Source organism: Sus scrofa, chromosome 9 (assembly GCF_054392235.1).
Source record: "Sus scrofa isolate SSC_HxYL_T2T_F1_AM1 chromosome 9, Sscrofa_HxYL_maternal_Yorkshire_Landrace_v2.0, whole genome shotgun sequence".
NCBI classification, from domain to species: domain Eukaryota; kingdom Metazoa; phylum Chordata; class Mammalia; order Artiodactyla; family Suidae; genus Sus; species Sus scrofa.
Window position 1 is genome coordinate 19,624,871 of NC_139391.1, and position 23,877 is coordinate 19,648,747.

A 23,877-nucleotide genomic window follows, 5' to 3' on the forward strand; every position below is an offset into this window, starting at 1 on the left:
CTTTTATATTTTCTAAATGGTTATCATTGCTACATAGGAAAGCTGTTGATTTTTTTTGTTAAATTCTTAACTGATTCACCCACTGAACTTCCTTGATAGTTTTTATTTTTAGCTTATTCATTCAAATTTCCCTGGTAGACAATCATATCACCTTATTGTACATAATGACAATTTTGCCATCTTCTTTGCAATACTCACTTCATTGTACTGACTAATAATGAAATAGCACTTCCAAATTGATGTTAAATAATGCTTTTAATAACTAACTTCTGTGTCTTATTCCTAACTTGAACAGGAACACCTGTAGTGTCTAGCTGTTGATTTGAGATGGATGTTCTTACCAGGTTATACTCAGTTGTAGGAAATAGAAACCAATTCAAGTATTTTAAGCAGAAAAAGATGTAATGGAGAGAAGGTGCTTACAAAGTAACTGGAAGAACTAGAGGAGGGGCATTAGGCTGGGTGATCAAGAATGCCTCTCAGTATAGGGTGGCCAAACAGGCCTGACAGGGAGCAGCTATTTCTGCCCCAGTTGGGAACGTTGTCAATAGAAAGCTGGAATGTTGGCCTCAAGAATGCTGCTGCTGCCAGTACTATTGACCCCATGTATTAATTATCTATTTCTGCCTGACGAGCTACTCAAGACCTTGAAACAACAATAAATATTTGCTTACCTAGTTAGGGCTTAAAATAACAATAAACATTATCTCTCACAGTTTCTGTTGGTCAGAAATTTGTATGTACCTTGACTATGCAGTCTAGCTCTGGAATTCTCATGGTCTTCAGGAAGAATTTGGCTAGAACTGGTGTCATCTGAAGGCTTAGCTGGGACTAGAGGATCCACTTCCAAGGTGGCTGACAAGTTGGTCCTGGGGGAAGCTCAGTTCTTTCTCTGTGTGGGCCTTTCTCCAGGCTGTGCGAGTGTCTACACTGGCTTCCCCCAGAATGAATCACCCAAGAGACCAAGGAAGCAACAGCAATGTCTTTTATGATCTACCATTGGAAATCACTTACGATCACTTCTGTAGAATTCCCTTGATCACACCAATCAGACTTTACTCACTGTGGAAGGATATGAACACTAGGAAAAAGAATCATTAAGTGCTATCTTGGTGGCTGGCTACCATATCTCAAAAAAATAGTGAGTGAATGGACAGCTACTTGAAAAAGAATGAAATTAGAACATTCTCTAACACCATAGTCAAAAATAAACGAAATGGATTAAAGACCTTTATGTAAGATCAGAAACCATAACATTCCCAGAGGAGAACATAGGGGGAACACTCAGTGACATAGATTGTAGCAATATTTTTTTGGATCTGTCTCCTAGGGCAAAAGAAATAAAAGCATAACAAACAAACAAAAGCAAATGGGACATAATTAAACTTAAAAGCTTTTGCACAGCAAAGGAAACCATTGACAAAACAAAAAGAAAACTATTTGAAAATGATACGACAAAAAAGGGGCTAATATCCAAAATATTTGCAAATGATATGACAAATAAGGGTCTAATATCCAAAATATTTGAACACCTCATACAACTCAATATCAAAAACAAACAACACAGTTAAAAAATGGGCAAAAGAGGTGAATAGGCATGTCCCCAAGAAGACATACAGATGGCCAAGAGGCACAAGAGAAGACGCTCAGTACCACTAATCATTAAAGAAATGCAAATAAAAACCACGATATATTACCTCACACGATCAGAATGATGATCATTAAGAATTCCACAAATAACAAATGTTGCAGAGGATGTGGAGAAAAGGAAACCCTTGTACATTGTGAGTGGGAATGTAAATTGGTGCAGCCACTACGGAAAACAGTGTAGAGGTTCCTCAAAAAACTGAAAACAGGGAGTTCCCGTGGTGGTGCGGTGGTTAAGGAATCCAACTAGGAAACATGAGGTTGTGGGTTTGATCCCTGGCCTTGCTCAGTGGGTTAAGGATCCGGCGTTGCTGTGAGCTGTGGCTGTAGGTCACAGACACTGCTCGGATCTGGCATTGCTGTGGCTCTGGTGTAGGTTGGCGGCTACAGCTCCGATTGGACCCCTAGCCTGGGAACCTCCATATGCTGCGGAGAGCGGCCCTAGAAAAGGCAAAAAGACAAAAAAACAAAAAACAAAAAAAACAAAAACAAAACAAACCTGAAAACAGAATTACCATATGATCTGGGTGTGTCCCCCTAAAATCTCACTAATTGGAAAGGATGTATACTCCCCAATGTTCATAGCAGTGCTATTTATAATAGCCAAGATATGGAAGCAACACAAATGTCCATTAACAGATGAATGGATAAAAAAGATGTGGTATATACATATAATGAAATAATAGCCATTAAAAATAATGAAATTCTGCCATTTGCAACAGTGGGGATGGACCTAGAGAATATTATGCTTAGTGAAATAAGTCAGGTGGAGAAAAATAAATACTATGTGTTATCACTTATATGTAGCATTTAAAAAATAAAACAAACGTGTATATAATAAAACAGAAACAGACTTACAGATATAGAAAACAAACTAGTGGTTACCAGTGGGGAGAGGGCAGTGGGAAGGAGGACCGTGAGAGAGATATGGGATTAAGAGATACAAACTGCTATGTATAAAATAGATAAGCAGCAAGGATATACTGTATAGCACAGGGAAATATAGCTATGGTTTTGTAACAACTTTAAATGGAGTAAAATCCATAAAAATATTGAATCACTATGCTGTACACCTGAAACTAATATGATATCGTAAATCACCTATACTTCAATAACAAATAAATAAATAAAACTAGTAAATGAATACTAGGATGTTGTTGCAGAAAAACCCAATGTCCCCAAGACTGTGCTTGGCAGCAAGAAGAGCCAAAGCAGGGAGAAAGGATGGCTGTCTAATTTGCAGCTTCCAAATATAACTACAGGGAAATCTGGCAAATATGGTTTGATCTGCGGTTTCTTTTGTTTTAGCTTTTCCATTTCTGCAATACTGAAAAGCACATTAAAAACACATTAGGGGAGTTCCCGTCGTGGCACAGTGGTTAACGAATCCGACTAGGAACCATGAGGTTGCGGGTTCTATCCCTGGCCTTGCTCAGTGGGTTAACGATCCAGCGTTGCTGTGAGCTGTGGTGTAGGTTGCAGACGCGGCTCAGATCCCACGTTGCTGTGGCTCTGGCGTAGGCCGGTGGCTATGGCTCCAATTGGACCCCTAGCCTGGGAATCTCCACATGCCGCGGGAGCGGCCCGAGAAATAGCAAAAAGACAAAAAAAAAAAAAAAAAAACACACATTAGGGAGTGCCTGTTGTGGCTCAGTAGGTTAAGAACCCAACAGGGTGTACATGAAGATGTGGGTTCAATCCCTGGCCTCATTCAGTGGGTTAAGAATTGCCACGAGCTGCAGCGTAGGATGCAGAAGCAGCTCCATTTCAACCTCTGGCTCAGGAACTTCCATATGCCGTAGACACAGCCATAAATAGAAAAAAGAAAAAGAAAAGAAAAGAATACATTAAAAGAGGGATTGAAATAGATGATGAGTACCAATCTATCAAATGCTTTACAAAGACCATGACATAATTGTACTCCATCACCAATACATACATTTATTAGATTTTCCATAGCAGAGAGTTGGAGTAGAGATGGTGGGGAATGCAGCTAAATCAGGGTTGGGGTTTTGCTAAATGAATACAGCAGAACAAGAGTGCTACAGAGGCTGGAGTGCTCACTTTAACACAGTTTACTTGTGCATTCATGAAGTATAATCTGTAAAGGGTAGGAAATAAGATCATGAAAAGATTTTACAATTGGATGAAAATTGAAGACTCAAAAGACTGACAGTATCTAGGGTATTGTAGGATTATGTTTACAAGCACTACATAATTGCATGGATTATATGCAATTCTCTGTGTACTAGCTATATTTCCATTTCTTTCGTCTCAAAAAAAGCATTTCTACACTTGATCTTAGCCAAAAGGCCGAGAAGCAATTTAAAAAAAAAGCATTTCTGAATGCAAATGAATGAGTTATAGTATTATGGGCTGGAATCGGATTTATTTTATTTTAAAATGACCAACATTGGTAACCAACTAAAATAGTAAGAAATCACTGGTATGCCACCCAACTAATCAAGCCCCACAATTGTTGACCCTGAAGCTGACACTTGCTGCTTTGGTGGGGAAAGGGACCACAGGTGTAGAAGCTTGGGCATTAGAGATTTGGAAGGATAGGAGCAAAGCTTTTTATGTTCTGATGGAAAGGACTCCACTTCTCAGGTGGGAAAGTGTCTTCTCTCTCACCCACGGGCACCCCTGAACCAGAACTTGGTTAAGCTCATTGCCAGTTTCTAACCACTTCTCTTCCTCCCTCCTTCACAAACATCAGATCTCTATTAACTTTTTAAATATCGAAAATCTGCAGTCATATACAGAGCTACAGAAAAGAATATGCTGAATCCCTATATACTCCTTCTCCAAATTTAAGAATTATCAAAATTTGCCACACTGCTTCATCCACTTGCCCCCTTTTTTTTGAAGTATTTCAAAGTAAAAATCATTGACATCATGTCATTTGATCCTTACACATGTCAGCATACATTTTTAAGTGTAAGTTCATCTTTTTCTGTAACCACAATGTCCTGATTGCACCTAGTCAGTTGTTATGCATTTCTTGGTATCATTTAACCCAAGTCAATATTCAATTGTCGCAAAAATTTCTAACTACAGATGGCTTGATGGAATGAGGATCCAAACAATGCGATACATTCTTTATATCTCTCAAACCTCTTTTACTCTAGGACAGCATCCCTCTACCCCTTGTCACCAGTCCATTTGATTTTTTGAAGAAGCCAGATCAGTTGTCCTGTTGAGTATCACTTATTCTATATTTGTCTGTTTGCTTTCTCTGAATGCTGCTTTACTTCCCCCTGCCCCCAGCTCCATCATTCCTATAAGCAGAAGTTAATTCTCAGGGCTTAGTTAGCTTAAGGTTCAACATTTTTGGCCAGACTACTTCCTAGGAGGCACTGCTCTGTATGGTGCATCACATGGGGAAGCATGTAGTGTCTATCTTTGCTGGTTTTAGTGAAGCTAAGATTGATTGATGTTTTCAAATGGGGACAGCGAAATTCTCCATTAACTTTTCTCCTAATGGTTTCATCTAATGATGATCGGTGCCTGAATAATTATTTCACTGGGCTTTTATTATCTGGGGTTCTTCAGTAAAAAAACACATTTATCTCACCATGTAGGGGCCATTTTGTTACCCTGAAATAAAGGGACTAGAAAAATGTAGGATAAATGCTCCCTTACTGAAAGTTCTAGCTCTCTGATTTCTTCTTCACCCAGTAAGATCTTATAAATAAGGTCACCCAGGAAGTGACATGATTTTAATCTAGGCAGTCTGATGCCAACACACCCCTTCACTCCCTGCACTAATACCTTGGCTAGTCTGCCCATCATAGATCTAGATTTCTTGAAGGGCCTAGTGAAAGGATTTGAGTGGAGATGGGGCGTGGGGAGGATTGAGCCAGATTATGCAGGCTCAGATTTCTGACCCAGAACCCGGGAGGTAAATATGGATGTGTAATTGGATTAATCAAGCCACAGAGTCTCTTGTTAGAGTCTACCGTGACTGCTTATTCTGCAGCCCTGGATGGTGTGACTATTGTGAAAGCAGTTTTCATGCCAAGAGCAGGAAGAGCTGTAACGGCTTCCAAGCTACTCTACTTTCATGTTTTCCTCATCTCTTCTCTGGGACAATTCTCACACATTCTGCAGGCTTTAACTTAAATGCCACTTCTAGGACAAGCTTTCCCTAACCTTTCCCTAAACTCTGCCATGCACTCCCATGTCATCCTAACCTTCAGCATTTTCTCCCCACCCACCGGGATGCTGATTCAGCGAGGATAAAGTTTCCAGGACTGAACACAGTGCCTAGCTGATAACAGGCTCTCAGTAAACATTTGTTACACTAATGAGATATGTTAAATGACAATTATTAATTAAAATTTAATGATCAGAAAGGCTTGGCCTGGAAGAACAAACAAAAAGGGAGTTCCTGTTGTGGCACAGTAGAAACAAATCTGGCTAGTATCCATGAGGATGTGGGTTTGATCCTTGGCCTTGCTGAGTGGGTTAAGGATCCGGCATTGCTGTGGCTGTGGTGGTAGGCCGGCAGCTGCAGCTCTGATTCAATTCCTAGCTGGGGAACTTCCATATGCTGCAGATGTGGCCCTAAAAAGAAGAGAGGGGAAAAAAATGAATAGCAGAATGGCTTGGCCTGCCCTACCTTTATTTTTTTTTTTAATTTTATTTTATTTTTTGGTCTGTGAGGGCAAAACAACAAAAAACCAATACTCAAAGCCTGAAAATTTGAATATATGAGAAAATAGGCCTTCCTAAAAGTTAAAATTTAAGTCTCCCATGGACATGTGAATATCCATGAGAAAAGTTAATACCTTTAAATCTTTAAATTTAGGAGAGAAATAGTAATCATTAGGAGGCATTCCTAAGGGCAGAAAAAGATACTGTCATCAGCTGTACATTGTTGAACATTCATGAAAGCGGCAGCTTCCAGCTGAACGGCCTGACCCAGTTCTGTCAAGCCATATTTGGCTCTGTGTAAAATATGTCTTATCTACTCAGTTCTTGGGGCAAGAAAAATCTGTAGGTTTTTTGAGTCATCTACACAGAAATAGAGCTGACTAGGAAGCAGTTATGTGGAAGATTCTTTTTTGTTTTTAATTTTATTAAATTTTCAAAGAGGTGATGTATTCACATGATTCAAGGGGCAAATGATACACAATGGAAACATCTCGAAGTTTCCTTCCCAATCCTCACCCTATCCATCCCTGTCTCCACTCCTCCATAGCACTAAGAAACACTTTTCTTAGTAATTATTTTTTCCAATATTTATTTATAGCTGGGAGTACATAAATAAGTAAGAATTTACATTCTTAGACCCCTCTCATTCTCTACCCCTTACACAAAGGTAACATATAACATTCTTTTTTTTTTTTTGTCTTTTTAGGGCCTCACCTGCGGCATATGGAGGCTCCAGGCGAGGGGGCGAATCGGAACTGTTGCTGCCGGCCTACACCACAGCCACAGCAACACCAGATCTGAGCCTCATCTGCGAGCTACACCACAGCTCACGGCAACGCTGGATCCTTAACCCCCTGAGCGAGGCCAGGGATCGAACCCGCAACCTCATGGTTCCTAGTCGGATTTGTTTCCGCTGCGCCACAACGGAAACTCCCACATATAACATATTCTGCAAGCCGTTTGTTTTTTCTCCCTGCATATGTCCTGGAGATACTTCTGTATCAATACACAGAGAGCTTCCCTCCCTCCATCCCTTCCCTCCCTTGTATTCGCAATGTATCCCACAGTTTATTCAAAATTTAATAGGTTCCTTACTGATGGTATGTAGAGTGTTTCCAATCTTTTGCTATTACAAACAATTATGTAATGGTCATCTTAAACATGAAAGAGAAGATTGAAACTCGTGCATGTAAGAGTGGATTCGAGTATCAAATAGGGACGGTCTGGCAAAGAGCTAAGACAAGTCCTTTTGTTGAACCGAGGAATGAGGAGGGTGTGGAAGGGGTACCATGGTTAGTTGAATATGTAGTGAATGATCAGGGAGGTCTGTTCCAAAGGAAAACTTCTTTCTTGAATTAGTTTTTTCCAAACGGGATAAATATCAGGTTTGAAAAGAACAATGCCAAGTAGGGAGACTCAGTTGTAGAGCTCTAGGGTCTTTAATAAGATGTTGTTAGTGTTTGGAAACTAGCATCCAGTTTGTCCTTAGGGAGATGGACAAATGATTAGAAAAGCCCATTTCTGGCCACTTCCCAAAATCTCAGCAACTTTTTTTAAGAGATGGAGAATTGAGAGAGAGACTCCCACCTGATAAGACCACTGCTGGTGGTCCACCCAACATCCACCTCCATTCTCGTGGGCAAAGCCCTACCTTTGTTAGGTCGCTGCATCTAGTATATGCCATAGAAAGTCGCCTCATTCCCAACCAAGGGCACATCCTGATTGAAGTCAGTCATGGTTGCAACACTGTCCATGAAGATGTTTGATTGACGTATTTGCATATGACCTGATTTTGGCCAATGACAGCAGAGTCAATGGTCAGCTTTTGAGAGAGCAGTTAAGGTCATGGTCCTCGTTCCTTTATTCATGGGCCAAGAGGTGGTATCTCAAATGCCCAGTTTTCTTGGTCTTACCATAGTGGGGAGCACAGCACCACTCCTGCCTTGACCCAGGCACAGCCACTCCTCGAGTATCTGAGTCAAGGAGGGTTGGAGAGAACAGCAAGCAGGTGCTCCTTCAAACAATGTTTAACTTCAATATAGAGGAATTGGGGAGAAATTGATATTCTTTAATACTTTGTTTACCAGAAACAAATTAATTTTCACTAAGTGAAACAGTATTGTGAAAACGTCAACCAGTCACTTTTCATTTTTCCTGTAGTTTTTCATTTCCTAGTTCTCTTTCATGGCTTTGTGTGTTTGTTTTTTGAACCAGACAAGTTCCTTACGGGAACACTGAATGGCTTACAATGTAGGTAACACAATAGATCACACTTATCAGCTACACAGCACTACTTACACATTATTTGGTTTTAGAATCTCTGTTCTATTGATTTTCATTTTAGGGTTACTGCTCATGGATGATGTCACAGATAAATCCACCAGGAATATCGGTCTGCTTTGTTATGTTTTTTACATTTCCCCCCAAAGGCAGTAATTTGGAGATCGTGGATTTATACATTGACGAAACATCACTGTATAGCATCCTGCCCACAAGGATGCAGGTTTGATGCCTGGCTTCACTCAGCGGGTTATGGATCCAGAGTTGCCACAGCTGCAGTTTAGGTCACGGATGAGGCTCAAATCCCATATTGCTGTGGCTGTGGTGTGGGCCCGCAGCTGCAGCTCTGATTCGACCCCTAACCTTGGAATTTCCATATGCTGCAGGTACAGCTGTAAATAAAATAAAATAAATAAAAACATGGAGCCCTTTGCCATACAATTATTAAGAATCTCAAGGCAGCGGCAGTAGGACCAAGTGTGGGGTCCCTGTGCAGGTGGCAAACCCATGAAGCCAGACCTGCCCAAGGGGCTTGGTTTCAATTCTCTCCTTCCACCCCAAAGCTCCTTGGCTTTGGGCAAGTCACCCTCTCTGAGTCTCACTATTTTCACCTATAAAATAGTTAATTGAACCTCTCTTTAAGAGTTGGCATGAAAGTGACACGAAAAGCAGTGGACACATGATAGGTGCACATTGCTCTTACTTTCCTAATCTGTTGTGCGATCTTTTCCTCAGCTAACCTCTAGGCATCCATCTGTGACCGTCTATTCTCATTACCACTTTCTAGTATCTTTCAAAGGGGTATTAGAGTGAACATTATGAAATGACCCGTTTCTAATCATTGTGAACTACAAAGTGCCAACTCGGTATGGCTCAAACTAGCACAAACCCTCAGCATGCCTCTGAACAGTGCCATCCTCAGACCTAGGCCACTGAGACCCTTTTTTGCGCCTACGCTTTAGGGGCCGTGCACCCCTGTCCCCCATCTTATCCACCCCCATGCTCTTCCAGAGGTACCCTTCTCCACCTAGCAGAGTTCCAGAGGGCAATCGTCTACCAGCCCACACTCTGTACACAGACCCCAGAATTCCCTGCCCAGATGACTGCTTCCAGGATGCCCTTGACCTCTGCACAGGAGTCACTTCTTCCTCCTCCCTTGCACAAAAATTGAGTAAGAGGGACGACCCTTCCAGTCGTTTGGGTCTAGTGGTGGGAGTTTCCTCAGGCCAGTGCTAGTAGAAGTTGGGGAGATGATATTGCGCCTGCGCACCAGGCTCTTCGCCATACAGCCCAATCTGCGTGGCAAGGGGGGGGGGGCATATCTGTGGTTCCTGTTTTCCAGCTTGCCGACTCTTCTCGCCTCTCCCTGCAAAATATGGGGCCCGCTGGCTTTCGAGGGTCCTTTTATTCTGTCCACAGTTTTATCTGTAGACATGCTTCTCAGCACCGCTTCCCAACGACTTACGGTTTTGCCAAATGTGCTGGACATTTTAGAAAACCTCTGTGACTTTCTACATGATGCTATCGCAATCCTTTCTCCCTTTTCTCCACCTGATGAAATTCTAGTTATTTAAGAACCAGCTTATATATCAAGTGCTGTGTTAGTCATTCCTGGCAATCCTACCATCCCAACCCTGACCCCCAGCCGTTTAGCAGGTGTGTGTGTGTTTCAGCCATAGTGACTCATAACACCCCTGGTTGAAAACACATTACACTGTATGTGATTGCTTTTTGGCCCCTCGTCTAGACTATGTGGGTGCTGCTCCAGGGCAGAAAACATCCTTCTTTAGGCTTATTCTCAGCACCCACCCTTAGAGCTTGGTACTCAGTAGACAGTCAATAAATCTTTCATTTATTGTCATCAAAATCCCAGCTCCCTAGTGAGCAAGTGGCCTTGAACAAATTACTGAATCTCAGTTTCTTCTTTTAAATAAAAATGAACACAATTACTTTCTTCAGGGGTCCTAAAAATTAGACAAAACAATACATCCAAAGTGCTGGTGTTGGGGGGCGGGGAAACAAAGTGCGTCAGCACAATGATAACTAGTAGGAACTCAATGGTCTATAATTAAATTAGCTCCTATATTCTGATTCTTGGTAACATGTAAGAGGAAGTAAGTAGTCCTTTCAAGCCAGCAACGTGGATCTTTGACATCCGTATTTAATACCACCATTTTAATAGAACCATGAGAAAACAGGTTCTACAAATTGTCTTAGATAATGCTTAAAATTGTGTATTAAAAAAGTACCAAGTAATATTTTTTAATAAATCCAAATCATTAGGTAACTCTGGGCACTCTTGGCACCAAGTGGGTGAAAAAAATATGTTGCAATATATTTTGAGAAGTATTCATCATATGCCTCTATATCAACTAAATACAGAGAAATAAGGAAGCATAAAGTGTATTTTTATAACTACCTCTTTAAGAACTTTGTATAAAACAAGTTTTTATAACGACTATTTAAGTATTTCTCAACAATGCTGTAAGTATACAGATACACATTCCACTTAGATGTTTTTCTTTAAAAAAGAAACAATTGCAAGAAAATATGCTCATAGAAAAAAAGCAATCGCTGTGTGTTGCTATATATATCATATGCAGTCTGCTATGACTTGTTATTCCATATTGGAGACCTCTATTAGCATATGTGCAATATTAAATGAAACTACTGATAATTTGCTTTTTTGCACCTCAAATTCTAATTTTTATTAAGGAAAAAAACCAAAAAAATGGCATGTGGTCTAAGCATTCTGGAAAAATTAAAATGGGTTGATTTTACTTATTTGAATCTTATTGCTCATGTAGAATGATTATAATAAAGTTTGCCTAGTTTAGAACTTAATGAACTCAATCTTTCTCTTCCAAGCCAGTATAAATCAAATAAAATCAAAAGGGTATTGCCATAAAGCAGGTAAAGTGAGCAACTCTTTGGCCAGTTACAAAATCAGTCGCTTTTCTGCAGGTTATCTATGCTACTATGGGAGACTCCAAGCTTATCTATTTACAAGGGCTTATTAAGCTATTTTTATTCTCACAATAGCACATCCCAACTAGGCACTTTTAAGATTCACTTACATCCATAAGCACTGCTAATTTAAAAACTTAGGATATCTGAGGTTGAGAATGAAAAATGTATGGGGGAGGTGGAGATATTGACAGCAAACTTACGAAGATTTTAAAGACACAGAAAGAAATTTGGTAAATATAGTGTATTCTAGGTGGTGGCACTAAAATTAGTGTTATCCTTACAATAGCAACAACATCACAGTAAAGTAGCTTTTCTTTGAGGGGTCTTTTGTACTTGAAAGTATAATAAATGGAATACCATCTTTACTCTTGCCATTATGCTAAGGCACAAATACTTGAAGTCTAAGTGAGAGGCCAGAGGAAGCAGAAGCTTCCTTATGGAAAGAGATGGCGAAGTTTGGCATTGAGCTCTCTCTCTTTGCTTAAGAGATCCAGGCTGTGCCTTTTGAAGGCTTCAGACTGCAGCCTGAGTTCATCATAGGCCTTCTGGATCCCATCCACCCTGCGCTGAAGCTCCCGAACTCTCAAGTTACTGTCCACGGCCACTGCCTCTTGTTCAAACCGCTCCACTGCGTGCCTCCTGGCCACATCTGCTGTCTCCAGCTTATCCTCAAGCTGGCGTATCTCTGCTTGCTTGTTCTGGAGCACCTTGCCCCTCTCCATGGACAACTGCAATAGCTCCTCTTTCTCACGACTGACGGTCTGCAGCCTGGCCTGCAGCTCCTGGTTCAGTAGGCTGTGTGCCTGCTCGGCCTTGGCCATCTGCTCCGTGGCCTGCTGGTGCTGCTGCTTGAGGCTCTGCAGCTGGCTGCGCAGCTGCTCGGTCTCCCTGGCGTGGGCGCAGGCCTGCTGGCTCTGCAGCTTCAGCAGCTCCTTCTCTCGGGCCTGCGCCTGGCAAGCATCCTGAGCACTCCGCTGTTTCAGAGTCTCCAGCTCCTTGGCCAGGGCCTCGCTCTGGGCGGTGAGCTGAGCTACTTTGACCTCCTGGTCCTTCAAAGCCTGGCTGAAGAGGTGGTCATTCTCCAGCCTCAGCTTCTCGTTCTCCTCTCTCAGCTTGATGTTCTGATTCTTGTGTTCATCCTTGAAGCGGATCATCAACTCGTGGTTGGCTGCCAGGGTCATAAAGCGTTCCTCCAGCTTCTCGGCATGCTCACTCTTGGCTTTCAGCTTCTCGGCCTCCAGCATCCTCTTCTCCTCCAGTTCTGCGTTGAGCAGCTCCAGGACCTGGCAGCGCTCCAGGGCTTCGTCTGACCTCCGCTTCAGGATGCAGATGAGCTGGGATTGCTCCTGGATGCGGGAGCAAAGCATCGCCTTCTCACCCTTCTCCTCCTCGGACAGTCCCCGGAGGTTTGCCAAGGCTTCCCTCAGACCATCCAGTTCCTTAAACTCCAGTCCCTCCTCTTCCTGGTTTTCGAGCTTTTTGTTTTGCTTTTCTAATAGTTTTTCAGCAGATGGGGCGTCCATCCCGAGAGCTGTCTCTTCCTGAGGCATCTGCAGGTACTATCCTGCACTATCGGGCCGATTACTCACGGTTCCCCTCTCCAGATTTCAAAAGCCACAGCGTTGCTAGGGGCTCCTGGCACTCCTTAGCATTTCACCCAGTAAGGACCCCTGTGATTGGTGGACAGGTCTGCAGAATGCTGTGAAGTAACAACAGGGGAGCCCAGAACCAATGTGGTCAGGCTATGCTCGCCTTTCTGACCAATCAGAGCTCTCAGCTCACAACCCAGGGTCTGGCCTGTGTTATGCAGAGATGCCAACCCCTCTGGACTTACAGCCGGCATAGGGGGAAGAAACCTGACGCCACCTGCTTTCTTGCGAGAGTAAACAAATCCAGCAGCCATGACATATCCCTCTACCCGCTCTCCGCTTCAGTGGTCATGAGAGTAGAGTCCGGTCTGTGGAAACGGCTGGCTCCTTAAAAAATATGCCATCTATAAATACAAAGCAGCAGTATTGCTCCTGAGAGCGAAAATTATAAATGGCTGAGGGTGTACCTGTAGTGTTTAAGACAGCTCAGTGAAAGAGCAAAGCCCAGTAGTAGCTCTTTTGTTTCCCCTTGCATTGGCCCCCAGCCGAGAATACATTTTATTAGATATTCGGCATGTCCTGTTTTGCTCATTAACACAATAGGATCACAAAGGGAAGCTTAACGGATAATGTTGGTGTGATGAACATTGCAACCAACAACAACAACAAAGATTCAAGTGAGGCTTACTTTACTTACACCAAAGGCAATTACAGATGGGTTATATAGTTAAATGTAAAGAGTAAAATAAAAACAAAATATTAAAAATGGAAACTAGAGGAAAATAAAGGGAAGCATTAAAGCTTCGTGTGAGAAGTCTTTCTTAGCTTAAATATTATGTAAGAGATGAAAAAGGCAAAGCTTACTTTGACTTAGCTGAACATCAAAAGTTGGATATAATTTTTAAAAATTATGTGGTTCTGAGGTCTCTCCAGCCTCTTCTTCCTCTGGATCTGCCTGGCATTTTACTCCCTAGCCCAACCCTAGCTGACCAGCTCTCTGGCCCTGCCTATAGGTGTCTGTTCTGCCTGGAATGCTTTTTCCCACCTTGCCCCTGTCACTTTAGTAATTTACTCAGCATTTTATGCTTGGTTAAGAATCATCTCCTCTGTGAAGCCATTCCTGGCCCCTACATATTCATTTGACCACTCACCTCTGTTAGTGCTGCCATTCTAGCTTATTTGTACTTCTAACAGAGCATGTGAAAGCTTTACTGCACTGTTTATTCGCCTGCCTCCCCCTTTTAAACCCCAAGATCCTTAAAGGCAGGGACTGGGTCTATTTTGTTCCTGACGACTAGATCTGTGCCTTGGGGAGATTCATATAAACATGTGCTGAATGGACACTGAGGGCAAAAATCAAATTGACAAAAACACCTACCATAAATATGACAGACGATAGATTTATCTTTTTATAAAGAGCCTGTATAAATTATTAAAGCATTAACAGCTTAAAAGAGAAGTGAACAATTACATTCACAGATGAGAGGAGACAAAGGGCTGGGAATTGAACCCCATGGTGATCCAATAAATACAAGTTTAAACTAGATATCACTTCTTCTCTCCACCTAATCAAAAATTTCCCCCTTATTTTAAGATGACTCAGGTCAGGTAAGAGTATAATGAAATAGGTTCTCTCTTTTACTGAAAGTCAATTGATACCATGTTTTGAGAATTTAAAACAGCTCTATGCTTTTGGAACTAATGATTGTCCTTCTAGGGAGATCTTTGCTCAGGAAATACTCTGAAAGAAAACATTTTGCTCAGAGAGTGGTTTATAACAACTAAGAATTGAAAACCAAAATGTCCAAAAAAGGGAAAATGTTAAAAAAAGTGTATTTTCATATAATAGAATATTATGTAGACATTAAACATTATCTGTTTAAAGGTAATTTAATGGCATGGAGATGCTTGTGTTAGATAACTGAAAAGAGCAAGATAAAAAAGTTAAAATTCAGAACAATGTTAGTAATGTGAAAACTTAAGGACAGGGTAAAGAGCTGGCTTTTTCTGTGTCACAGTTTCTGGTGGTCAGACTCAATTTCTCAAGTCTTTACGATAAGAAAAAAGCCTAGGGTGTTGTTATAGATGGATGGATTTTTAAATACTTCAGATTTCACTTGAAGCAAAATAGAACTGAAAGAAGAGTTTAAGAGTCTCCCTTGGTCCCAAAGATTAGGATCTCTTGTCCCAAATCCTGAATCTCTTGTCTACACAGGAAAAGCAAGGCTGAGGACTAGGGAAATCTTCTGAATTAAAATTTTAATAACAACTTAAATTGTAGGATATTTAGGGTTTATGAAAGTGGGTTCCAAGACTTTAAAAAATAGAAATGAAACTTATTTTTAATTTCTCCATCACATCTCTTCTTCACTTTTCCTTACATTTCAAGCTTCATATACTGAAATGGAACTTGCGAAACTGAGGCAAGTGACTAGAAAGTGAGAACAGTTTTCTTCAACTATATGCAAATGACATGATATAGGAAACCCTAAGGATTCCACACAAAAACTACTCAATCTGACAAACTAATTCAGCAAAGTACCAGGATACAAGATTAATGTTCAGAAATCAGCTATATTTTTGTATACTAACCATTAAATATCAAAAAAGGAATGTAAAAAAAAAATCACCCCCCCCCAAAAAAATACCTAGGAATAAACCTGACCAAGGAGGTGAAAGATATACACTGAAAACTATAAAGCATTAGTAAAGGAATTTAAAGATTCAAAGAAATGCAAAGATATGCTCTTGGATTGGAAAAATCAATATTGTTAAAATGGCCATACTATCCAAAGCACTCTTCAGATTTAATGCAATCCCTATCAAATTACCCATACCATTTTTCACAGAATTAGAACAACTGGAAAATTTATATGGAACCATAAAAGACCCAGAACTGTCATAGCAATCCTGAGGTGGGTGTGGGGGGCAAGGCAGGAGGGAGTGCCTTTGTGCTGCATCAGGTTAACCGAACCAGCTTTGTCACTGCAGCAGCTCAGATCACTGCTGTGGTGTGGGCTTGATCCCTGGCCCAGGAACTTCTACATGCCTTGGATGCAGTGACCAAACCAAAAAAAAATCAAAAAACAAAAAACCCACAAGGCAAGAGGCGTAACTCTCCCAGACCTCAGACAATATTACAGGGCCACAGTAATCAAAACAGTGTGTTATTTGTACAAAGCCATCTGTTCCATATGGCTCATTGGAACAGAATATAGAGCTCAGAAATAAACCCAGACACTTACAGGTCAATTAATCTTTGACAAAGAATGTAAAATGGGAAAATAACAGTCTCTTCAGCAAGTTGTACTGGGAAAATTTGACAGCTGCATGTAAATCAGTGAAACTGGAACACACCCTCATACCAGGCACAAAAATAAACTCAAAATGGCTTAAAGACTTAAACATAAGACATGCTACCATAAAACTCTTAGATGAGAACATGGGCAAAGCATTCTCTGATATAAATCATAGCAATGTTTTATTAGGTCAGTCTTCCCAGGCAATAGAAATAAAAACAGAAATAAACAAATGGGACCTAATCAAGCTTAAAGCTTTTGCACAGCAAAGGAAAGCATAAATGGAATGAAAAGACAACCTACACAGTGGGAGAAAGTAGGTGCAAATGATGTGACCGACATGGACTTAATTTCTAAAATACACAAGTAGCTCAAACAACTAAATAACAAAAACAAACAAACAATCCAATTGACAATTGGGCAGAAGACCTGAATAGACATTTTTTCAAAGAAGACACAGGGATGGCCAACAGGAACAGGACAAGACATTCAGTATCACTAATCATTATAGAAATGCAAATAAAAACTGCAGTGAGGTACCAACTCACACTAGTCAGAAAGGTCATTAATAATAAGTCTACAAATAACAAATGCTGGAGAGGGTGTGAAGAAAAGAGAACCCTCTTACACTCTTGGTGGGAATGTACATTAGTACAACCACTATGGAAAATAGTATGGTGATTCCTCAGAAAACTAAATATAGAACCACCATATGATCCAGCAATCCCACTCCTGGACATATATCTCAACAAAACTATAATTCAAAAGGATACACGCACCCCTTGTTCATAGCAGCACTGTTTACAATAGCCAAGACATGGAAACCACCTAAATGTCCATTGACAGATGGGTGGATTGAGAAGATGTGCTACATATATACAATGGACTACTACTCAGCCACAAAAAAGAATGAAATCATGCCATTTGTAGTAATACAGATGTAACTAGAGATTATCATACTAAGTGACGTTAATGAGAAAGACAAATACCATATTATAGCACTCACATGTGGAATCTAAAATATGGCACAGATGAACCTATCTACAAAACAGAAACAGATTCATGGACATAGAGAACAGACTTGTGGTTGCCAATGGGGAAGGGAGTGTCCTCTTCATTTAAATAAAAGGGTCAGACATACACTGAAAATTTTATTTGACGATTATGATATATGGTTGTCTGAGGTAGTCAACTGAATTCATAAAATATATTTCAAATGCTCAAAATATTGCTAGAAGTTTTTTGTGGATGAGCTTATGGATGCTTCACCCTCTCTTTCTACCTTTCTAAGTCCCTCGCATATAGTCGATGCTCAATATCTATTGAGTAAATAGATTTTCTATGTTAGGAATATTTTATATATCTTCTATGTTAAACTTATTTAAAGTAATACTAAATTTATAGATCGCTTGTCAAGGTCAAGAATCTCACAAGATCCTAATCAATATGCATTCACTGATTTATTCAATAAACATTTGTAATGTATGGTGTGGTGCTAGATACTAGGTCTTCATTATTAAATTAGGTGTGTCACTCTTCTCAGAGAACTTACAGTTTAGTAATAATGACATTCTGCTCCTCTCTGCCAAGGTGGTTTTCTTTGTTCTACCATTTTTTTCCCCCACCTGCCTTTGATCCTGAACGATATATTCCCTTCCCAGAGGTACAGGATGTAAACAGTGGCCAACACCCTCCCTAGGGGTGAACAATACATCCTCCTCCTTGCCTTTGTTAAGTCTTTTAACATCTTTTTAAAGCTACTATTTACATGGTTCTATACACTCTACACAGTACTAGACATTTGCACATTTAATTCTAACAATATTCTTGAAAGGTAGGCATTATTATCCACATTTTATGATCAGCAAGGAACAAAGAAATTAAGGCAGAGAGGTTAAGCAAGTTGTCCCAAGTCACTACGGGAGTGATAGAAACAGAATTCAAATCCAGATCTTTCTGATACTAAAGCCCATGGTCTTTAGTTCATCATTCATTCATTCAGTTCACATACTAAGAAACTTATGTCTAAGGTTTGCAGTCCCACTTCTTAAGATGACTACAGCCTAAGGATGGAGACAAATAGAAAAACAGAATATTCAGTGTGATAACGGCCAACACAACTGTGGATAAAGTAGACACATCACTCCTCTCAAAGAATAAACATGGGGATGCCATGATCTGAACTCTGACCCAACATCCTGACTGAGGTTCTAAATATGGAGAGTGAAAGTCACCTTTTTGTGAGGCTGAAGGAGAACCAGTTCTTTTGGAACAAGTCAGCAAGAAGTGGAAGGAATGTTGTGATTGGATCAAATCTGTAAGGGCACATGTTTTGTCAAACTAGTGAAAAGAGTGAATGAGCCTGGGAGAGAGTGGCAAAGGAAGCGGAGATGGGAGAGCAATCCCAAATCTGAATGGGAATAAGGGTCCAGCAGAAGGCGGATGTTCAAGCACTTTCTACGTAGATGGTGAGTATGGATGAGATGTAGGCAAAGCAGTCCAAGCAAGTTCCCTGGAAGTGAGGGTAGCCTAAGAGTGATCATGCTTTGGTGGGCTCCGAGGCCAGGGGAGCAGGCCGTGCACTGACCAGAATCCTCGCCACCTACCTAGAAATCATGGTGGATGTGGAAATTTAGGCCTCTTTGGAAAGCTTCAGCAGTGACTCTGAAAGATGACCTCATTTTTAAAATAAAGGAATTTTGAAGTGTTTTCACCAGAGGGAGACATAAATTGCATGGCTGTTTACCTCTTGATTTCTCCAATGCCCATGTCTATATAATATCCCATTCTCCTGACCCATAATCCAGGCAGGGTCAGTCATGGATCTTACCCTATCCATTCCTGGCTACAGTGGGTGGTGCAAGAGGTGGGGACATGACCCAAGCCTGGCCAGTTTCTCCCAGAGCTCCCTCAAGCTGAACCTAGGAAAGAAAAGTGCTTTAGCTGAGAGGTTGTGATGCTAGGGCTGCCTGTGGTACTATTTCCCACTCCCTGAGGAAGAAGAGAGATGGTACCTGAGTTCCTGGTTCCAGCCCATGAGTCCCCCAAGTAATATATGTTCCTGCAGTACTTTTTTTTTTTCTTTTCTTTTTCAGGCTGCACCTGTGGCATATGGAAGTTCTCAAGTTAGGGGGTGGAATAAGAGCTGCAGCTGCCAGCCTACACCATAACCACAACCACACCAGATCCTTAACCCACTGAGGCAGGCCAGGGATTGAACCCACATCCTCACAGACACTCTGTTGGGTTCCAACCCGCTGAGCCACAGTGAGAACTCCAGCCTGCAGTACTTAATTCTGTGGGCTAACCCAGTATCTTTCCCATCAATCCCCCCCTTTTAGCTTATTTCCAGTTGAATTTCTGGAAAAAGAACCCTAAAACATGCAATTCAAAGAAATGCCTCCAGTTTAAGCAAATAAAAAGTTTCGGCAGGGACTTTGCCTAAAAATCCCACTGGGTCAAAAGCCCGTCAACTTGAGTTCACCTCCCCAAAGAATTCAGGTTGCCCACACTTTGTAATGCATGGAGATCCCATTTAGCCTTCCTCTGTAGCCAGGTGAAGACTGCAGCTGTAATTTATATTTTCTTTTCCAGAAGAGAATGTGACATGACATCCCTTTGGACATCCCGAGGCAGTTGGAAGTTCTGTGGGTGGATGCAAGAAGGATGGTTCTGTGGTCCACTCTGGTGTTTTGAAGGCCAGGGGTCTGAGGATGGAGACAGGCAGTCCTAATCCTCAGTGAGGGGATACGAGAACCAACTTCATGGGTGCTTCAGAGCCGGCTGAATGCTGGGAGATGTCTGAGCAGGTAACTGGAAACAAGGAGCAATAAAGCTTGTCGTATGAAGTGGTGGGAGCTGGAACGGGATCTGCACTTCAGCCATGATTCCAGGTTGACGTGGGAGCTGGGCCTCCAATCACCTCGTCTTGCTCCTCCCACAGTCAGAACAGGAAAAGGAAATGGAGCTAAATTAAATACCCTCCTAAAAGACCTGAAGAGGTAATGGGTGTAGGGGGGCATTCTTCATTGTTCTAGGTTAGGTGCTCTTATGAGCAGTGGGCTGAAGGTTCTAGCATCTGTTTAGGAGAGGAGGCAAGGACTCTATCCATTTTCAATGATATTTGTTAGACACCCAAGATCTGACGCTCTGCTCATATCCAGGCTTTCCTTAACCTACGTGAAATCAGTGCTTCTTTTTTTGGACAAGCATAGGGAGTTTCTGGGCCAGGGATCAGATCTGAGCCAAAGCTGCGACGCCACAGCCGTGGCAACTTGGGATACGTAACCCACTGTGCTGGGTCAGGAATCGTACCTGTGTCCCAGGGCTCCAGCGATGCCCCCAATCCCCTTGGGACACACTGGGAACTCCAGTGCTTATTTTGAGAATAGCAAACTAGTGGGTTCTAAGGTGGAGAAATGCTTTATGTATTAAATGTCTCTGTGGAAAACATTATGAATAAATGTTAACTTACCTTCAAAGCTTTTCAACTGCCTTCTAAAAATAAAAACTATATGCTCTTAATAATGTAGCTGAAGATTCCAACTTTGAGGAAATGATGCCTGGAGTTACAATAAAGACTCTGGGAAAATATTGTCCCGAAATTCTTTAACCTTGTGAGGGAATTTAGATTTTAGGATTTTTTTCCCTGTTTTTCTTTTTTTGGTCTTTTTAGGGATGCACTTGCGGCATATGGAGGTTTCCAGGGTAGGGGTTGAATCGGAGGTCGAGTCAGAGGTACACCTGCCAGCCTATGCCACAGTCACAGCAATGCCAGATCCAAGCCGCATCTGCGAACTACACCACAGCTCACGGCAACACCGGATCCTTAACCCACTGAGTGGGGCCAGGGATCAAACCCGCAACCTCATGGTTCCTAGTCGGTTTCGTTTCTGCTGCGCCATGACGGGAACTCCAGATTTTAGGATTCTTAAAATAAAATATCTCATTTAAAATAAGAAGTCATATTAATTTGACAACACCATTAATCATATAATAATTTATGCTAAGGGTTTTACAAAATATTTTATGAAAATTATATTATACATACATAAGAAGTACAATATAATTTAACAATTTACATTCAAATTAAAACTTTGTTGCAGGGCATGTCTGTGACCACGCTCATGCTGCTTTCAATGTAGTAGAGATATAAGGAAAACAGAATCATATATGTGAGGGTTTCGTTTTTGTTTTTTTAACATATGGGCGTGCTCTATAACAAAATACAGGCTTGAGACTTAGGACTAATTAAGCTCAAAACTGAATTCCACCTATGGCCAGTGGGTGGCACCAAAGCACATTTGAGATTTTAACACTGGGAAAAGGGAACGTTTCTCAAGGCAGAAACACATGCAGTAGAATTAAGTCTTACTCCCCCAGCATGGAATTCCATATTTCTTTTTCTTTCTTTTTTTTTTTTTGGCCACGCCTATGGCATGTGGAAGTTCCCAGGCCAGGGTTCAAACCCAAGCTGCTGCATCAACAACACCGGATCCTTAACCCACTGTGCCACAAGAGAGTTCCTGGAATTCCGTATTTCAGTAGAGATTACAGAATAATTTCCTCATGGTCAACTTCTTTATCAACAGTGATATTCTGCCTTTTTTCCCCTCATAGGAGTATCTTTCTGTCATTCTTTTCCACAACCAACATTTTTTCAGTTCCTGGAAGGGTTTTCAAGGATCAAGGGACAGGTCCTCCTACCTACACCACAAGACTGTGGTGTGAAACCCATGATGGCAAAAAGACAACTTAATTTTTCACCCTATTTAATTTTTGTTTTTTGGCAGCCTTTTCTTTGAAGCAACAGCAACAGTTTGATTTAAATAGCTTTCTGAAACATCTTCTTTAATGTTGGAGCTGCAAATATAAGTTACACATTCTGTTACTATTTCAGTCTCTTGGGCCTTGTAACCAAAGAAGTACATGCAGGTTGACTTTGACATGTGTGGCATTTTAGTGGCAATAGAGGGTGAGGATCTCCGTCTACACAGTCAGATTTTCAAGATCAGATTCCACCTGCTTAGTAGTTTTCACTGGAGGAGCCAGCAGACTTTGGGTTCACTTGGAAATCTTGGCAATCAACAGCATTCTGAGAGGCAGGGTTGCTTCAATCCAAGTATTCGGGGAATTTACCATTTTTTCCCAGAGAGCAACTTCCTCTGAAGTAGAGTCCATCCAATCCACTTCAGTACCATAGCTTTTACCTGTGAAGGTGGGGGGGGGAGGAAGGGAAGCTTTGCATTTAAAAAGGAATAGCTCATTGGGGAAAAGTGGGTCATTCCCTAATTACAATCACCCATGGAAGACAACTAGGAAGAGTTTTAACATCACCAGGAGGGTAGATCTGGGATTCAATAGAAGACAGACCTGTTTAACCATCTGAGATATCCAATAATGGGACCCTGCACAACTGGGATTATTCTCATTACTCTCCGGGTAACACAAATACTCTCACATTCACATAAAAGGTAGATGAGACTCTCTCGGGGGCATAAGGGAGTAGTAGGGAGAATTCCCGCATTGGGTTGGAAGTGACAGATGATCTCTAAGGAAGTGTAGTTACAACTTTAGTCTCCAACAGACTATAAAGTTTGAATCTTGTCTCGCCTCTTACTAGCTCTGTTTATTAATTTCTTGGAACATCAGTTTCTCTGGGGAGAACATTAGTAACAACTCAGAGAACCGCTCTGAGGACTAAAAGAAACAATGCACATAAATCACTCAGGACTGTGACCAGTTCTGCCTAAATGATAGTTACGATTATTATGCAAAGCACACTTGAAGCCATGAAGGGCCGTAAACTTTTTCTCAGGAAAGAGTAGTGATGAAGGCTTTTCTGTTTCCACCCACAATAACTTAAGCTCTGTGTGGACAACCAATGCAATCCAGTTCATTCTTCATATCTGGATCCCTTGGCTCAAGCCTGACATTCCTTCCCACATTCATTTTCACACACTTAACAGCGACAGAATACCAGTCTTCAGTAAGAAGAAGCAAAGCAAGCAACCGACCAACATCTAGTGTCTCCAGAAGCATTCCGTTCATGGAGAATTTAAAACATAACAAACGGTACCTGTTCCAAAGCCAATCCGAAGACCTCCCAAAAACTGGTTGGTTAGCTTGTAATGGTCCCAGACGGTAAGCTCTACACAGGCTTCTGTCAGATCTTCGGGCCTGAACCCATCGTACACCATGGTGTGGTTGAAGACAGGGTTGGTGGTTTTCCCTACAGCTCTTGTCTTCTGGCGACTTTTCCTACTCGTATCTGGAAGGATGGTACTATAAAAGGAAACATCGTGAGAGCAGCTTAATGAGATGGCTAGTGCTCTTGCTTTCAATGTCCTGCAGTGACTGAGGATTGGCAGAAGGAATTGGAAGAAAAAAGAATGTAGAGAGATGGAGATACTGGTGGTGAGACATCCCAATAG

At 41.4% G+C, this 23,877-nt stretch overlaps 2 protein-coding genes and 1 pseudogene across 27 annotated transcripts in view; all 3 read right to left on the bottom strand.

Moving 5' to 3' along the window:
- Positions 1-3,819: 3,819 nt before the first annotated feature.
- LOC146399767 (U2 spliceosomal RNA) lies at positions 3,820-3,972 on the bottom strand (annotated as a pseudogene).
- A 6,445-nt stretch (positions 3,973-10,417) lies between these two features.
- CCDC89 (coiled-coil domain containing 89) lies at positions 10,418-13,174 on the bottom strand. Its single transcript, XM_003129723.5, has one exon. It carries the CDS (start codon positions 13,104-13,106, stop codon positions 11,991-11,993), a length of 1,116 nt encoding a protein of 371 aa, XP_003129771.1. The 5' UTR covers positions 13,107-13,174; the 3' UTR covers positions 10,418-11,990.
- An 8,254-nt stretch (positions 13,175-21,428) lies between these two features.
- The window catches only part of SYTL2 (synaptotagmin like 2), a 72,916-nt gene continuing 70,467 nt past the window's right edge, over positions 21,429-23,877 (bottom strand). For 24 of the 26 annotated variants that reach the window (XR_002335561.2, XM_084975524.1, XM_084975523.1 and 21 more), the window contains 2 exons: positions 23,523-23,728; positions 21,429-22,653 (listed from right to left, as the gene is read on the bottom strand). Coding sequence is in view for 23 of the 26 variants with exons in the window: in XM_084975524.1 (XP_084831650.1) it covers positions 22,508-22,653; positions 23,523-23,728 (352 nt within the window). In the remaining 3 variants the exon portion in view is untranslated. The remainder of the gene's footprint in view (positions 22,654-23,522; positions 23,729-23,877) is intronic. The other 2 variants (XR_014814814.1, XR_014814812.1) reach the window with 1 other exon arrangement.

Coding starts and splice junctions, on each gene's coding strand:
- CCDC89 (XM_003129723.5), bottom strand. CDS start 13,106: ATGCCTCAGGAAGAGACAGCTCTCGGGATGGACGCCCCATCTGCTGAA.